The sequence below is a fragment of the Ranitomeya variabilis genome, chromosome 5 (genome assembly GCF_051348905.1).
Source record: "Ranitomeya variabilis isolate aRanVar5 chromosome 5, aRanVar5.hap1, whole genome shotgun sequence".
NCBI lineage: Eukaryota > Metazoa > Chordata > Amphibia > Anura > Dendrobatidae > Ranitomeya > Ranitomeya variabilis.
Window position 1 is genome coordinate 531,228,024 of NC_135236.1, and position 19,514 is coordinate 531,247,537.

Below are 19,514 nucleotides of genomic sequence, written 5' to 3' on the forward strand. Positions count from 1 at the left end.
GCCTTCATGGCACTGAAAAAAGATGACACACCTGCACATAGACCAAACAAACTGAGCATACCAAGGCAAGGTAACCAATGAAACCCAGATGCGATGTGCAGAGCGGGTGTGCAAGCAGACAAAGTCCTGGTTGGGGCACAGCCTATGCCAGGACCAGGTGAGGTTCCTCTAAGGAGCAGGGTGGTAGGGCCCCTATTTCTCTCTATTCAATGTATCGGAAAAAGGTCTTTGTTTTCTCCCCTAATAAACCGTCAAATCAGAGCGAGGGGAAATGCATCAGGGCAGGAACCCAAAAATACCCCTGGGAGACTGGGATGAATATACAAGGGTACTGAGGGGCTGGGTTCTTATATACGGTTTTGCATGGGGCATGTATGAACCTTTTTCCCTTATATACGGTACCTATTTTGCACTTTCTCCTTGATCAGCAGGAATTGTGATAAGTGCATACTTTCTGAAAATCATTATACACTATCTGTAGCCTACGAGACATCGATAATTTTGGCTTCTGAATTTTACTGTCAACTTCTAACAGCGGTGTCTGTTATTACATAGGACCAACTAGGGACTAGAGCAGGGCCAGATGACGAGGTGTCATTACATAGTATATTCGGACAGGGTGCCAAAGGCCGTGTTCAAGTGGGAGGAAACAGATTAGGGCCCTGAAATGGTAAGAATCTGCACTCTAGGGGTCCCTGTATTCCTCCTGTACTTTTGTTGTGGTTTTATACCTTCTACACTGAAATAATTATAGCTTCTTTTTAATATGACTTATATAAAGGTTAGATTTTTTATTTGGCTTTCATTAATAATTTTTCTCTTACTCATGTGGTTCTACACTGTCACTTTTGATTTTCCTCTGTTTGTGATACATTCATTTTGGTGGTCCTACCTGCTCACCCTCATGACTTTTTATATATTTAGTTGATGCATTATTGCTATTGTACTTGTCATGAATGCCACACTATAAGTGGCATTTTTTTAAATATTTTTTTGTAAGTTATATATTTAAAAGTGTTTTTCAGTAATGTATGTATATGCAAATGACTTTGGTTAGCGTAGGTTATTGCAAGTAGTCTAAATAGGTCATAGTTGTTTCTTGATGGATACTCTCAACTCATTGTGATAATTTTATACTGTATGATGAGGCTTCATATTCAATATTGGTTTCTAGGAGTTAATTAATTTGTCTGTCAGGTCTATGTGTGCGGCATTTCAGTAGTTCAGCTGTGTGTTTTGCCATAAGCAAGTCATGTAGTACTTATATGACTCCTCATTCAGTATTATTGCAACTGTAAAGTTGGAATTGCCATGACTGTACTGGCCTGCAGAATAATTAATATATTATAGAATAGAAGTGAACATGTCATTATCACCCTATAAATACCATCAAAACTGAAACATTGGTGAAATTGCTGGTTTGGTTTTACTTTACCTCTCTATAAATATTTTTTTCTGCCATTGTGCCATTAAAACCTTTTATTTGTATGCATTGCTTATGTAGCAATATCATATTCTGCAGCACTTTACAGGCATAATCATCGCTGTCCTCGATGGCGCTCACAATCTACATTCCTTATCAGTATGTCTTTCGAATGTGGGAGGAAAACGGAGGAACTGGAGGAAACCCACGCAAACACGGGGAGAACAGACAAACTTCTTACAGATGTTGTCCTTGGTGGGATTTGAACCCAGGACTGCAGTGCTGCAAAACAACAGTGCTACTGAGCCATTGTGCTTCCAAAAAAAAAAAAACTGCCAAAACTATAACTGGGTCCAAAAAAATGACCTCATGGAAAAGTAAAAAGTTATATCTATTGGGAGCCATACAGTAGATCAAAAGCAAGAAAAACAACTGGCCATGGTGGAAAGCAATTTAACAGGCAATGGATCCCTGACCCTTAACTAAGGATCAGTAGGCTTTCCTTTTTCCTTGCCCCTTGGATTTGGCACTTTCTAATTTTCTGGTCAAGTCTACCTCTGGCTTGGACTTGTCTTGTTCTGTCTTCTTCTGTGCCTGGATTTGCTATCCATCCCCAAGCACCTGGTTCTAACCTATGGCTTCCATCTGAGTATCCTTATCTGTCTTCAATACTGACACATCGGCAGTCGATCTGCATACATTGAGTATACCATTTTTTTTTGCAGCTACGTACCGAGAAACCAATGAGAATACTATATTTTTCCATTTTCCAGTGTCTGTAGTTTTGATGATAATTATACCCAGTTACACGGAAAGACCTAATTTAGCTAATAACATGTTGACAGTATTCATGAGAAAACAGTTGTCATTATGGTGGTAATGGAGCGGGAACAGACTTGTTTGTGGTTTTTCTCATTTGCTGTTTCAGTGATGTAATTAATCCAGTTCCAGTTAAATCCACATGTCTACCGTCTGCCTTTGCATGATAGATCAGGATTTGTGGTTACTAGCGTTGCATGTTCCTATTTCTGGCTTGTAAACTCAGTGTTAATGATTAGGGTGAATGTGAGTATCCCAGACTATAAGACAACCTTATTTACATACACATAATATGGCTCCTGGCGAGAGCTGTGTATTCAGTGCCATGATTGATTCAGATCTTTATCTTGACCCTAATCCATATTACATACTGTAAATTCGAATAAACCGTAAAAGAGAGAGATATTACACTGCTATAAATCTATAGAAATGTATACTACATTGGCTATACAATATGATATCCTACTATGTCAAAGTGTATAATGTATGTGGAATGAAAACTAGTAGCTGCACATACTGATAGACTGTGTGAGGTAACATCCAGGGCTTCTACATGAATGACCATGAGTGCTCTAGATTATTCTAAGTTATTTCTTGCGCATATCTATAGATTTTGTCATCATTATTGTTAAGGATTTATTCAGTTTTATTTGTGGTCTGGCTAAACAAACCAGATGGCTTTGCCGTCTCCTATCTTAGTAATGGGAAACTCTGTCTTCACTGAATACAGATTTTACCTCAGAATTGAGAATTTTGGAAATGACTGATCAATTCTGGTAGAGAAAGAAGCAGATTCCTCTAAAATGTTGCAAAGTTGATTATTCTTATCTGCACTATTGATTTATGAAATAAAAAATAAAATTACGATTACGCATTTTGCAATTTTTGGGGCTTTGTATTCTTTCTTTTTTTTGTAGATTGGCATATGTTAGGGCCCATAACATTTACGAGTTTTTTTGTCGCTCATTTAAGCATATAAGGTCTATTAGGAGACCACACAACCACAGGCCTCACAATTGGTAATCTTCAGCCCTGTAGTGTGAAATTAGGAGATTTGCTATGATTTTACAGATGTTAAAAAGGTTTATGGTATTTCTATTTTAAACTTTATTTCATATAAAAAAAAAAAAAATTTCTCCATATAATCATTTTTTACTGCAAACTGAATTGAAAAAATTCTGGAGTTAATTTCTTTTTTGGGCAGTCTCATGAAAATCTATAATAGACTGCGTAACTGAATATCAATTGATCTTCCACAGCAATGGTATTATCATGGTAAGTTTTGCAAACCCCAAACCAAATCCCTTTGATTTATACAGACTCAGGGACTCAGATTTGCATTTCAAAATCAAAAGACTTTAGGACACAATAGATCATATGGAGCTCCAAAAAATGTCAGAGAGCCTCCAGTGATCAGCACACTTCAGGGTCCATGGCACTGTGCCTCACTGTTCATACTGGCACGTTGCCTAATTTGTATGAGCCGCTGTGCATGGTACTACAGCTTGTGGATGTGAGTTCCTCACGGACAGAGATGCTGGATACTCCTAATGGTTTTTTACTCTCCAGTATAGTCTACTCCCGAAAACAAAAATATTCCAAATTGGGATCTATGAAATCAATGCATTTCAGAGTCAAACTGACTCACTCCAGAGTAGGATGTAGTATGCTGAGGAGGGAGTCTCTTTGACATTGAAATGTGTTGATTTTATACATCCAGAACAAAGCCTAACCAAGAGTAACACAGCCTTTAGGAGTCTCCGGCATCCCTCTCACAGAGGGACTACCCACATATTGAAAGCAACAACTTGTATCTGGGAGAGATACAGCATTCCCTCCATAAAAACACAATAAAAGCACAACTTTGAGTCCTGAACAAAGCACCTTAAGGTGGCTATCTTGGGAGAAATTGATATTATGTCTTCAAAATATCTCTCCCAGGGCTTGTGTGGGACTTTAATATTGATGGCCTATCCTTAGGATAGGTAATCAATATCTGATCAGTGATGGACGATACTCAGCTCAGCAGTCAGCAATCTGCTATTCTCAGTGCTGGAGGTGACTAGATGTGATCAGTTCCAGAGTGGAACAAGACAGCTTTGTCAACTTCTTAGTGACCGTACCTGGATATTGCACATCTATCCCTATTGATTTGAATAAGAATAGGCCACCAATGTAAACGTCCCGGACAACCTGTTTTAAGGTACCTTCACACTAAGCGACTTTACAACGATAACGATAGCGATCCGTGACGTTGCAGCGTCCTGGATAGCGATATCGTTGTGTTTGACACGCAGCAGCAATCAGGATCCCGCTGTGAGATCGCTGGTCGTTGCTGAAAGTCCAGGACTTTATTTAGTCGCTGGATCTCCCGCTGACATCGCTGAATCGGTGTGTGTGACACCGATCCAGCGATGTCTTCACTGGTAACCAGGGTAAACATGGGTTACTAAGCGCAGGGCCGGCCGTAAAGCAGAGCGGTGATGTCACCGCTCTGCTCTGTGGGAGATGCCGGAGATGTTCGGCGCTGACACAGGATGCAGGAGGAGTGCAGGGAAGCGGACGCCGGGCACCGGAATGTGAGTATCTGGGTTTTTTTTTTACTTTTACAATGGTAACCAGGGTAAACATCGGATTACTAAGCGTGGCCCTGCGCTTAGTAACCCGATGTTTACCCTGGTTACCAGGGGACTTCGGCATCGTTGATCGCTGGAGAGCCGTCTGTGTGACAGCTCTCCAGCGACCACACAACGACTAAACAGCGACGCTGCAGCGATCGGCATCGTTGTCTGTATCGCTGCAGCGTCGCTTAGTGTGAAGGTACCTTAAGTAATTGGCAAGAGATACAAAACTAGACAGAGTTGAGATGCATTTACACTGCGCGTGAACAAGATGTTTCTAGGAATGCTAGTTTCACAATAATCTTGTAGTATAAACTACCGATCACCCAACAATGTAGCAAAATGGAGGAGCAATCTTTTGAACTGCACAAAAGATCATCATTCTCGACAGCACATCCTCCACTATTAACAGAACTCACGCTGCCGAGAATAATTATATGTATTAGAGATTCAGTGCACATGAGAAGCCTTGTGAGAACATGACAATAAACCACTGCCGACCGTCAAACATGTTGCCAGTTGACAGTAATGCTACTCATCACACAGTGTACACAAACCTTTACTCATAAGGCCAAGATGTTGTTTCTGTGACTGCTGCAATTCTTTCAATGTTTATGCCTGAACTGCCTGAGCAGATGTACCAGAAATTGTAGATCATCCCATTTATGTGAATGGGAAAATCTGAAGTAGTAGGGATAGGTACGTAGACGGATGAGCTGCTTTTCTAGTGAGCTTTACATTCTCTTCAATGTTTACCCAGGAACAGCAACTGTGGGCAGTCAGTTTAGGCAGTGTAATACCTTGCTGCCTTTGATGATTTGGAATCCATCTGAATTACCTTACCATTCATCCACCTTAACTGAGAATGATGCCATCAGTTTGGATTGTGGCCACCATATCTAGTTACCAATTTTCATAAAATTATAAAATCTTCCTTCTGATTACATAAATGTTTGACGAAGACACCAAGATTTCAGAAAAGTTTCCTCTAAATTCAAGAGCAAAACTTTATTGCATCCCGCAAAGATCCACAAAGAAGAGTTATATGTTTTATTTGTTTGGTTTCCTCTCAGAAGTGAACATCAGGGGCTGTCATGGTGGCTTAATTCTACAAGAGTTCTATAAAAGTTCCATCGCTCCCCCACTCTGCTGTTCCCTCTTTTTCCCTGAAAAAAAAAAACGGTCACACGTCTGACACTAATAGAAAAAGACCTTTAAAAAGCTTTATGATATTCTGTTCTTATAGTTCTGGTCCCTCTTTCCCTTTGTTGCTGCTGGCATTATATGAATTATTGATGTGTCTAGGTGATTCAGCTCCCTGGATCTCTCTGTAGTGCTGTTCCTTATGCCTGCATCACATCCTTCCTCTGAGCCAAGTACTCTGCAGTACACAATCCACATCAGTGTAATTAGCACTTCTCAAATTGCTGTGGTGTGTCAGTATTGTTTCCATTTACTGACAGTGCAACTTCTCCAACCCCAATCACTTATGTTGTAACCATTTCAGCACTGAAAATGAATCTCGAGTTTGCCTTTGACATTAATTGAAAACACATCACAATAACAGGTCAATATTTTAACTTTATTTTTGAATCAACGGTGTTCAAAGGGAATCTGTCAGTAGGATCAACCCTCCTAAGCCATCTATATGGTACACAGGTCACAGGAAGCTCAATAAAATGATACCTTGATATCGGCTATTCGAGATCTTATTTCATAGAAATCCATGTTTTCCTTACATGTAAATTAGCTGTTATGATCTTTGGGCTGAACACAGATCTATCTGAGAATCTGCCTCCAGAGTCATTTTAAATAAATGTGGCATTACAACTGTGATCTGTAATGACTGATTTCTACGCTCCTGATCTTACTGCAGAGCTGTGTGTGATTGAGTATAACTGTAGCCAGCGTTGCAATGTTGTTACAATACCGCAGAGCTATGAGAGCAACAGCAGCTAATGTATTTGTTATAAGACAAAGTTCAGTTCTGCTGTCCTGTGTTCGTTACATGTCTCACACTGCTAAGTCTACGTTCACATTTGCGGTGTGCGCCGCAGCGTCGTCGCCGCAACGCACAACGCAACAAAAATGCAATAGAAACGCATGGTTTTTCGACGCATGCGTTCAACGCATGCGTCGAAAAACACTGCGTTTTTTGGAAACGCAGTTGCGTTTTGACCAAAAAACGCTGCGTTTTTCGACGCATGCGTTTTCCTACAGTGAGTCATTCTTCATCCCCCCCCCCCAAAAAAAAGTGTCTACACACTAGATAAGGACCACCAATGGCTAGAAGAGGGTTGGTGTAATGTAATTGTGTATATATACCCTGGCAGAGATGAATTCCTCCCATTTTGCTGGTATTCATGATGGAGCGTCCCATGGACAGTATCTACATGGATATGGAGATGGAATTGCCTTGGCTAATGCCTATGCTGTCGCCTGTTTTCATCAAAGGGAAAGGGAAAAACGGAGATGGAGTCGTCACCGCTTTTGGATACACCCTATCGTGGAAGTCCGGGAGAGCCGTTGAGCCTACCATTGCTTGTTTGGCGAACTCAATGACAACCTGGAGAAATATTTCGAATATACCAGGATGTCTCAAGACAGCTTCCGCTATCTTCTGCGTCGGGTGGAAGGATCCATTAGCAGGCAGGACACGCAGCTCCGGAGAGCTATTTCCGCAGAGGAACGGCTGCTGGTGACTCTACGGTACGTAGCTGTTTGAATGACTGTGATATGTTCTTCCCTTTTTTTTTTATTTTTTTAAATTTTTTTTGGGTTTGGTATGGTCAATGTACTTTTATAAATTGCAATGTACTTTAATGTAATTTCTTTATCTTCTTGGCAGTTTCCTGGCTACCGGAGAGACCTTGAGATCACTTCATTTTCAATTCAGGATTGGAGTCTCCACTCTTTCCGGAATTATTGCTGAGACATGCCGCGCTTTGTGGGATAATCTCCGGGAGGAATTTTTACCCGTCCCTACAAGTGAAATCTGGGAGGCCAACGCACAGAAATTTGAGCAAGTGTGTTCTTTTCCAAACTGTATTGGCGCAGTGGATGGAAAGCACATTCGGATTACCAAGCCTGCAAAAAGTGGATCCCTTTTCTACAATTATAAAAAATACTTTTCAACTGTGCTCATGGCAATTGCCGGTGCGGACTGCAGGTTTCTCGCAGTGGACATTGGTGCGTTTGGCCGTGCAAATGACTCACGCACATTTAAGGAGTCGGATATAGGCCAAAAATTATATGGAAACAATTTTCATTTCCCACAGCCACGACCTCTTCCCCACACCGAAGGCCCTGCAATGCCATTTGTTGTGGTTGGGGATGAGGCATTTCAAATGTCTGCCAACCTATTGAAACCCTACTCCAGTCGGGGCTTGGACCACACCAAAAGGATTTTCAATTACAGACTGTCCAGGGCCAGAAGGACTGTGGAGTGCGCCTTTGGCATCTTTGTCTCCAAATGGCGTATATTAGGATCCGCCATTAATCTTAAAATTGAAACAGTGGATGAGGTGGTGAAGGCTTGTGTGGTTCTCCACAATTACATTATGGCCAAAGAGAGACTGAACGTGGAACTCGATGAACCCATAGCCAACCCATTGCCCGATTACCATGATCATCCTCTGAGGACAAGTGTGGAAATTGCGCAGATGAGGGATCGTTTTGCGGCCTATTTTGTTTCAGATGTTGGCCGTGTGTCATGGCAAGATCAAATGGTGTAGTGTTAATGTTACTGTTGGACTGTATTCTGGTTTTAACTACACCAATAAATACAGTCAGGTCCATATATATTTGGACAGAGTCAACATTTTTCTAATTTTGGTTATAGACATTACCACAATGAATTTTAAACAAAACAATTCAGATGCAGTTGAAGTTCAGACTTTCAGCTTTCATTTGAGGGTATCCACATTAAAATTGGATGAAGGGTTTAGGAGTTTCAGCTCCTTAACATGTGCCACCCTGTTTTTAAAGGGACCAAAAGTAATTGGACAGATTCAATAATTTTAAATAAAATGTTCATTTTTAGTACTTGGATGAAAACCCTTTGTTGGCAATGACTCCCTGAAGTCTTGGACATCAACAGACGCTGTGTTTTCTCCCTTTTGATGCTCTGCCAGGCCTTCACTGCAGTGGTTTGCAGTTGCTGTTTGTTTGCGGGCCTTTCTGTCTGAAGTTTAGTCTTTCACAAGTGAAATGCATGCTCAATTTGGTTGAGATCAGGTGACTGACTTGGCCATTCAAGAATATTCCACTTCTTTGCTTTAATAAACTCCTAGGTTGCTTTGGCTTTATGTTTTGGTTCATTGTCCATCTGTAGTATGAAACGACGACCAATCAGTTTGGCTGCATTTGGCTGGATCTGAGCACACAGTACGGCTCTTAATACCTCAGAATTCATTCGGCTGCTTCTGTCCTGTGTCACATCATCAATAAACACTAGTGACCCAGTGCCACTGGCAGCCATGCATGCCCAAGCCATCACACTGCTTCCGCCGTGTTTTACAGATGATGTGGTATGCTTTGGATCATGACCTGTACCACGCCTTCGCCATACTTTTCTCTTTCCATCATTCTGGTAGAGGTTGATCTTGGTTTCATCTGTCCAAAGAATGTTCTTCTAGAACTGTGCTGGCTTTTTTAGATGTTTTTTAGCAAAGTCCAGTCTAGCCTTTTTCTTCTTGATGCTTATGAGTGGCTTGCACCATGCAGTGAACCCTCTGTATTTACTTTCATGCAGTCTTCTCTTAATGGTAGATTTGGATATTGATACGCCTACCTCCTGGAGAGTGTTGTTCACTTGGTTGGCTGTTGTGAAGGGGTTTCTCTTCACCATGGAGATTATTCTGTGATCATCCACCACTGTTGTCTTCCGTGGGCGCCCAGGTCTTTTTGCATTGATGAGTTCACCAGTGCTTTCTTTCTTTCTCAGGATGTACCAAACTGTAGATTTTGCCACTCCTAATATTGTAGCAATTTCTCAGATGGTTTTTTTCTGTTTTCGCAGCTTAAGGATGGCTTGTTTCACCTGCATGGAGAGCTCCTTTGACCGCATGTTTACTTCACAGCAAAACCTTCCAAATGCAAGCACCACACCTCAAATCAACTCCAGGCCTTTTATCTGCTTAATTGAGAATGACATAACGAAGGGATTGCCCACAACCGTCCATGAAATAGCCTTGGAGTCAATTGTCCAATTACTTTTGGTCCCTTTAAAAACAGGGTGGCACATGTTAAGGAGCTGAAACTCCTAAACCCTTCATCCAATTTTAATGTGGATACCCTCAAATGAAAGCTGAAAGTCTAAACTTCAACTGCATCTGAATTGTTTTGTTTAAAATTCATTGTGGTAATGTCTATAACCAAAATTAGAAAAAATTTGTCTCTGTCAAAATATATATGGACCTAACTGTACCTCTACTGTGACTGCTAAAAATATAATATAATAATAAACTAATTCTCCAGTATTATGTGCAATAAATGTCATCCATTTAGGTTGGTTTTGTTAGGTCAACTTTTACATCTACCTATACTTCACAAATGTAATGTGCCTTATCTAAAAAATTGGAACCCTTTTTTTTTTTAAATGTTGTTGTTTAATAAAAATTTTTTCTAAGTTTTCTACCCTGCTTCAAAGAACATATTTATACCATACCATATCATATTTATTTGGTTGTCAGATCGCCGTGTATCGTTGTGTTTGACAGCAAAAGCAACGATACCAGCAATGTTTTACAATGGTAATCAGGGTAAATATCGGGTTACTGAGCGCAGGGCGGCGCTTAGTAACCTGATATTTACCCTGGTTACCAGTGTTAAATGTAAAAAAAACAACAGTACATATACTCACCTTCGCGTCCCCCGGCGTCCGCTTCCTGCACTGACTGAGCACCGGCCGTAAAGTGAATGCACAGCACAGCGGTGACGTGACCGCTCTGCTGTTAGGGCCGGCACTCAGTCAGTGCAGGGAAGCGAACGCCGGGGGACGCGATTGTGAGTATATGTACTGTTGTTTTTTTTTACGTTTAACACTGTTAACCAGGGTAAACATCGGAAGTGCGGCCCTGCGCTTACCAACCCGATGTTTACCCTGGTTACCCTGGGACCTCGGCATCGTTGGTCGCTGGAGAGCTGTCACACAGACAGCTCTCCAGCGACCAAATAGCGACGCTGCAGTGATCTGCATCATTGTCTTTTTCGCTGCAGCATTGCTTAAGTGTGAAGGTACCTTTAGGGTATGTGTCCACGTTCAGGATTGCATCAGGATTTGGTCAGGATTTTTCATCAGTATTTGTAAGCCAAAACCAGGAGTGGAACAATTAGAGGAAAAGTAGAATAGAAACATATGCTCCACTTCTGTATTTATCACCCACTCCTGGTTTTGGCTTACAAATACTGATGTAAAATCCTGACCAAATCCTGATGCAATCCTGAACGTGGACACATACCCTTAGTGTTTGTAAACACCTCATACACTTTAGTGTTTGTAAACACCTCATACAGCAATGAGAGACACCCAAAAAAAGGCAAAATAAAAATTGTAAAAATACTGTCTGACATTGCATATATGAGGTGTTTGAAGCACAAAATATGTGTAGACGGCGCACGGCGTGAATTGCCGAGAAGTATACTGGAAAATAAGAACAAATATTGTTGTTTTAAAAAGAACAATTTTTATTGGGGGGAAACAGAAAAAAAAAGGGGAAATAAACTTAGGGGGTATCAACCTCAGCCACCATGGGGGAGTGGTAAGTCTCTGGTTGGGAATGGGGAGAGGAAGCGGAGGATGATGAGCCAGAGTCCAATAGGCTTGATGGTAGTTCCAATCCCTCCTCAGGGTACACTGGCGACGAAACCGCCACCTCTGTAGGGGAAGGAGGAGGCAAAACCAGTCTTGCCCTGGTTCTTGAATAGCCCTGGCTGCTCCTGCTGCGGCTCGACCCCTGCCGCGAAGTTGGTGTCTGGCTTGGAGCAGCCAGAGCCTCAGTGTGTGTCCTCCTTCTTTTTCGCTTTCTTTGCTCTCCCGCGGCAGCTCCCACAGCATGATGACGGCTATGGGAGGATGAGGACCTGGCAGGAGCAGGAGTCGGTGGTACAATATTATGGTGCCTGTGGTGGCGTCGCTCCGCACGTGGACCCCGGTGGGGTGGCTGGAGTGGCTCTGCAGCAGGAGTCGGAGTCATGCTAGCCAGCGACGGCACTACGGGCATTGTCGCTGACTGCATGACCCGAGCCTGCTGCAGAGCCCTCACGTAGGCAGTGTTGCAGGCCTGCATTACCGAAATCTGGAGTTCCGGCGTAAGGTGTTCCACCATGCCCTTAGCAATGGCACTAAAAAAATGTTTTGCCGGCCTCGAGAGCTCGGATTCCATATTTTCAAGGCGCCGGTCGATATTGGACAGAGCAGTGTCCATTCTATCGCCCAATGCCTTGAAACAGTTCTGGAAGACCGTGCTCAAATGCAAAAATTCGGGCATGGTTGGCCTGTCCGAGGCCCGCTGGCGCTGTCGGGAATTCCCGAACGAAGGAGCGCCAGAGGCCTCGGGCAGGGGAACACCTGATGGACCGGCTGCCGGTTCTCCAGATGGTGGTGCAAGCCTGCTGTCGCTGTGGGAGGGCTGTGACGGGTCAGATGGCGATTCATGAAGTTCCGCTCCTGAGGGGCGAGCTCGCTCGAGGGTGCTGCTGTGTGTTCTGTGAAAAGATAAGGGAAAAATTAGTCTTCAATTAAAAACCTATCACATACGCCAACTCCTGTAATAAAATTAACATTACATGACACAACAATACATTACAATCCTCTGTCTCTCAGTCTGTGTGGCCTATAATAAATTGCTGATTGTTATCGCCAGCTGACCGTTATGGCTGACGATAACAATCATGGACATACCAACGGCAGAAAATGACTGCTCATTCCCGCTGCCAAAGCCTTTTGACCGCATACCACTGTCGTCGGTAAAAAACTTTTTTGTCAAAAACTCTTTATTGACGCTGCATATGCCGCAAAAAAAGTATAAAATTTAAAGTCAAGATAAAACTTAAAAAAAAAATATATATATACACAGTGACTTTGCTGATCTGATCGCAGGAACGGCCATGACGTTAGGATCATGTGATCGAGACGTCATCATTATTCCTGCGATCAGAACTACCCTGACTCAGAACGTAACCTGTCATGGACTACAAGGACTCCCGCTTAACCCAAAAAATTACTAATGGGCTATATACCATCCCACTAGGGAAAAAGTTACGTGGATGGCCAATATGCTACGCTGACTACATGGATGGCCAATACACTATGTGCCTGGGAAATATACTATGTGGATACGTGGCTAGAACGTGTACTATGTGGCTGCGATATAGTGGCCTGCCAATATACTATGTGGATGCACAATGTACGTGGCTGGGCAATGTACAATGTGGTTGTGCAATATGGTTTGTGGACAAAATACTTACTGTCGGCGGCCAAGGACCGGTCTTAGGAACTGTAATGCCCTGTTGTACTTATAGGGCACAGACTTGGCCGCAGCAGCACCACTCCGAGCTTGCTCCTCCTCATTACGGAGCCCCTTATTGAAACGGTCCTTCATGGATCGCCATCTGGTCCTCAACTTTTTAACTGTGAATGCAAAGAAAAAAAAAGGTTACATATTTAGCATTTAAAAAGGATAAAACAACCGTGTGCGATGCAAAGTTGAAGGCGTTGATCGCATCACACACGGTTGTGTTTATCCTGGCATGATGGGTCATAGCAGCGTATCAGCACGGCGTATCAGCAATACTCACCAAAGTTGCTTTTGTCACTGCTTGAAGCACTTTCAAAGCCATCCCACAGCGACTTTGCCACCTCAACCCACAAACGCCTCAACACCACCTGGTCCATGTGCCGGGGGTCACGGCTGTCCCACAACGGGCCACGCTCCTGTATGCAGGTTATAAGGAGGTCCACATCAATCCCACTATCTCCTTGGTCCCGTTGTGAAACCTAGAAAAATTAGAAAACATTAAGGTTACAAATATGCAAATATTAACAACCACCAGCACCTGTCATGATATGTACCTTTGCCCTGTCCTGTCTTTGCCATTTGATGTATGTATATTTCTGGTTTCTACACCTGTATTTAGGTATGTTTTTGTGCAGGGAATTCAACTTTATGTTACCTTCCCCCAATACTTGCAGCCCTTAAAAGCTATCCCTAGTGAAAGCAGGATGCTCCTCAAATGTACTGTTCCTCACAGCAGGATGCTAGTCAAGAAAAAAATGTAAAAAAAAAAAAAAAAAATACTCACTCGCCGTCTTGACGCCACACCTTGGCCCCGAGCTCTCTGCTCCCGCTGAGTGCCTTCCCCCTCACTTGAAGAAGCCTGTAAAAATTGTAGACAAAAATTATTGCCAATGCTACAAATGACAGCAAATAGTAAGCAACTGGACATAATTACTCACCGCACTCCCCTGCGCCGATTGGCTATGTTCTGAGTCACTCGCCATTCTTGCAAGTTTGTTCTGCAATGAAAAAATGAGCAAAAAATCACATCCAAAGCTAACAATGCCACATACAATAAAATAGCCCCCCCCAAAAAAAAACCCCACAATGGACTGTTGACTGATAGGACAATGCAAACTCAACAAGCGACACCACAACGCCATACATTGCAAGAGAATACAATAGAAGATACAACACAATGCAGAGTATGAAAAAGTTTCATCCACAATAGACCCAAACAAAATTAAGCAAAAATAGACACCTATGTCCAAATTTTAAAAAAAAAACAAAAAAAAAAAAAACCAACCTTTATTTATACAGAAAAAAAAAGGGCACAATAAAATAGCAAACTAATGAACGCCATACTTTACAATTACAACAAGACATGATCCAAAACAACACCATCTGGTGACATATAACCACAGAAATACATCAGAAAAAGGTGATAAATACCATTCTAGATATTAAGCAATAAACATTACCGGACAACCGCTGTTTTACAATATACAGCAACCCAAAAGATAAACCATAGTCAAATAGAAAAAAAAAACCATGAAACTAAAAAAAAAGTGCCACACCAAAAAAAAAAAAAAAAATGCATACTACACACTTGGCAATGCAAACAGTCAAGGAAGGAGATATATGCCGTACGGAAAACGACGTAAAACCATCAGAGATTAAAAAAAATAAATAAATACAATTGAAAATAGAATGGCATATAGCCACACGGAACAATACAATACAAATGAAACATCATAAATGTAGCCTCCCCACCAGCAAGAAAAGACACTCAAGGAAAAAAAACAAAAAAACAACAGCATAATAAAACACAGCAAGACATGAGCCAAGAAAAGGCCATACGGTTACCCCCAACAATAGAAACCAGAAAAAGACATGCACCAGAAATTTAACAATAAAAAATCAGCCAAAAAAAAGACATTGATCAACCGCATGACACCAGAACAACCCAAAACCAATCCAAAACCAATCCAAAACCAATCCAAAACCAAGCAAGGCCGAAGACTAGAAACGCCATCATATAACGCCAGAAGTACATCAGAACCAGATTAAAAAACACAATATTTCAATAACAACCCACAGTGCCATAACCGTACAATAGCACAGACCAAACATTGCACAAATTAAATCAAAATCCAGAAATAAAACACAGAATAAAAAAAATGCAAAGAGAAATGAATATACTTACAGTTTTTGAAAGCAGATTGATCCTCTCTCTGTCTTCTCTGATCCTCTCTCTGTCTTCTCTGATAGCCTTGTGAAAGACAATGGCAACCCCCTTTTTTTTTATATATATATATAGTGTTTTTTAGTGTCTAGACAAAGTCTAGACAATGTTTTGCATTTTTTAATTGAAAACGCATGCGTCGTACAACGCATCACGACGCAAGTACTTGCGTCGTCTGCGTTGTCAATACAATTCAATGGGGAATAAGGCGCATCGACGACGCAAACACGACGCAAACACGACGCATGCATTTTTTAAAAGGTCGACGCCGCCCAAAAAATGCAACATGTTGCGTTTGCCGCGCCCTGACAAGTGCGCCCTAACGCCGCATGCGGCGTACAACGCAACACAACGCATGACAACGCATGTACATGCGGCCCCATGCGGCGTCAATGTTAAAGATAGGGCCGCACGACGCATGCGTTTTCTTGCGGCGACGACGCTGCAGCGCACACCGCAAATGTGAACGTAGCCTTACACCACCTTTCATTTAAACTATGCTCTGGAGGCAGATTCTCATGCAGATCATTGTCTGGCCCATACCTTGGAAAAGGTCACTTGCATAAAAAAAGCTTGTATAGATCGCAGATATCAAGTCATCATTCTGCTCGGCTTCCTAAGACCTGAATGCCCATATAGACAGCTTAGGAGGTTGATCCTACTGACAGATTCCATTTAACCCATTCTCGACCTTTGACGTACCTAAGCCTCATGGTCAGGAAGGGGTCCCCGACCCATGACGTACAGCTGCAATGCAACATGAAGATTGTGCGCGGCACAGGAGCCATTCCAGCGTGATCGTTGCCGTAAGCTTGGCTAGCATGATAGATGAGACCTGACTGTCACAGCTAGGAGTGCTACCCTCACCGTCCCCCCCAGCTGTTTAGCCCCCTAAATGCCACAATCAACATTGATCACATCATTTGTGTGGCAAGGAGAGGAAGGGGGCATACTCTCCCTTGCAATCTGCACCCCCATGACGGTATCGTAAGGGCCTGATCATTGTCATGGCAACTCGAGGTCATCATGATGACCTATGGGTTTGCCAGCTATGGTAGACCATCACAGAAGCATGGTTTAAGAGGCGATCTGTCAGTGCGGCACTAATAGATATGATGCATAAGGTACACTGCATTGCAATGCATTTTACCAGTGATCAGTGTAATAAAAATGAAATTCTTAGAAAGAGACTTAATAAAAAAAGTTTTTAAAAAATTGTAAAATATGTAAAAAATTATACCAATAAAAATAAGTATATTTTTGTAAAACCAAAAAGAAACAAAAAAGTACACATATTTGGTATTGCTGTGTACAGAACGACCCGACCAATAAAACTGTCACACTAGTTAAACCCTTCAATGAACACCGCAAAAAAATTTGATAATAAACGCGTCCAAAAACTATATGCTTTTTCATAACATTGCAAAGCAAAAAGTGGAGAAATAAAAAGACATAGCTCTCAGAATATAGCAATGCAAAAGCAATTCTTTTTTCTATAAGATAGTTTTTATTTTGTAAAAGCTGCAAAATATAAAAAAAGGACATTTATTATACCATACCTGTGTTGTTTTTTTGTGTGCATACAATTGTGCTCAAAAGTTTACATACCCAGGCAGAATTTTTGTTTTCTTGGCCTTTTTTGGAACCAACATTTTTTTTGTTAGGAAGTTATAAGGGTTAAAAGTTAACCAGCAATTTTTAATTTTTCCAACAAAATTTACAAAAAAATTTTTTTTAGGGACCATATTACATTTGAAGTCACTTTGAGGGGTCTACAGTGGGTACGGAAAGTATTCAGCCCCCTTTAAATTTTTCACTCTTTGTTTCATTGCAGCCATTTGGTAAATTCAAAATAGTTCATTTTTTACTCTGCACCCCATTTTGACTGAAAAAAACAGGAGTGTAGAAATTTTTGCTAATTTATTAAAAAATAAAAACTGAAATATCTCATGGTCATAAGTATTCAGACCCTTTGCTCATTATTGAGCAGAAGTACCCTTTTGAGCTAGTACAGCCATGAGTCTTCTTGGGAATTATGCAATAAGTTTTTCACACCTGGATTTGGGGATCCTCTGCCATTCTTCCTTGCAGATCCTCTCCAGTTCTGTCAGGTTGGATGGTGAACGCTGGTAGACAGCCATTTTCAGGTCTCTCCAGAGATGCTCAATTGGGTTTAGGTCAGGGCTCTGGCTGGGCCAGTCAAGAATGGTCACAGAGTTGTTCTGAAGCCACTCCTTTGTTGTTTTAACTGTGTGCTTAGGGTCATTGTCTTGTTGGAAGGTAAACCTTTGGCCAAGTCTGAGGTCCACAGCACTATAGAAGAGGTTTTCATCCAGGATATCTTTGTGCTAGGCCACATTCATGTTTTCTTCAATGGCAACCAGTCGTCCTGTCCCTGCAGCTGAAAAACACCCCACAGCATGATGCTGCCACCGCCATGTTTCACTGTTGGGATTGTATTGGGCAGGTGATGAGCAGTGCCTGGTTTTCTCCACAAATACCGCTTTGAATTATCACCAAAAAGGTCTATCTTCATCTCAGCAGACCAGAGAATCTTATTTCTCATAGTCTGGGAGTTCTTCATGTGTATTTTAGCAAACTCTGTGCAGGCTTTTATATGTCTTGCACTGAAGAGAGTCCGACTGGTGGAGGGCTGCAGTGGTTGACAGCCATTTTCAGGTCTCTCCAGAGATGCTCAATTGGGTTTAGGTCAGGGCTCTGGCTGGGCCAGTGATAGTTGACTTTGTGGGTCTTTCTCTCATCTCCCTACTGCATCTCTGGAGCTCAGCCACAGTGATCTTGGGGTTCTTCTTTACCTCTCTCACCAAGGCTCTTCTCCCATGATTGCTCAGTTTGGCTGGATGGCCATGTCTAGGAAGACTTCTGGTGGTCCCAAACTTCTTCCATTTAATAATTATTGAGGCCACTGTGCTCTTAGGAACCTTGTGTACTGCAGAAACTCTTTTGTAACCTTGGCAAGATCTGTGCCTTGCCCCAATTCCGTCTGTGAGCTCCTTGGCCAGTTCCTTTGACCTCATGATTCTCATTTGGTCTGACATGCACTGTGAGCTGTGAGGTCTTATATAGACAGGTGTGCGCCTTTCCAAATCAAGTCCTATCAGTTTAATTAAACACAGCTGGAATCCAATGAAGGAGTAGAACCATCTCAAGGAGGATCACAAGGAAACGGACAGCATGTGACTTAAATATGAGTGTATGAGCAAAGGATCTGAATACTTATGACCATGTGATATTTCAGTTTTCCTTTTCTATTAAATTTGCAAAAATGTCTACATTTCTGTTTTTTCTTCAGTCAAGATGGGGTGCAGAGTGTATATTAATGTGAAAAAAATGAGCTTTTTTGAATTTACCAAATGGCTGCAATGAAACAAAGAGTGAAAAATTTAAAGGGGTCTGAATACTTTCCGTACCCACTGTAAGTGGTTTAGGTACACTGTGGGACTTAGAAGGGAGGGAAATTTGGATTTGGGAGCACAGAATTTGCTGAATTTCTTTTGGAGGGTGGGGAGCCATTTCGCTTTTCCAGAGCCTTTGTATTAACAGTAACGTGGAAGCCCCCTATATTTCCGATAACAGATGACAGACATGAGTGAGGACTTGCTTTATTTGTGGATTGAGTTGAAGCTTTTATTGGGAACAGTTTATGTAACTTTTGGGATCACGTTTATCCGGCGCTCTATGCTGAGAACCTACTTTGGTGTTTCCATCTAAATCTATGAGTGACGTGATTCAGATGAAACCCCCGAGGGATCAATTCACTAGTTACTATGGACTCTATCTGGCCTCTGTTCAGTGGTGTCCTTCTTTTGAAAAGTGCACAAAACTGTGGCCAACGGCACTTTTATGCAATCCTAAAAAGACGAACACCCCCTCATTATAGGGAATCT

At 41.9% G+C, this 19,514-nt stretch overlaps 1 protein-coding gene across 1 annotated transcript; it reads right to left on the reverse strand.

Moving 5' to 3' along the window:
• Positions 1-11,588: 11,588 nt before the first annotated feature.
• Positions 11,589-14,441, reverse strand: LOC143775089 (uncharacterized). Its single transcript, XM_077262928.1, has 4 exons — positions 13,663-14,441; positions 13,333-13,495; positions 12,299-12,570; positions 11,589-11,740 (listed from the first exon to the last, which is right to left on the reverse strand). The coding sequence occupies exons 1-4, from the start codon at positions 13,757-13,759 to the stop codon at positions 11,589-11,591; spliced, it is 684 nt and encodes a 227-aa protein (XP_077119043.1). The 5' UTR covers positions 13,760-14,441.
• Positions 14,442-19,514: the final 5,073 nt, after the last annotated feature.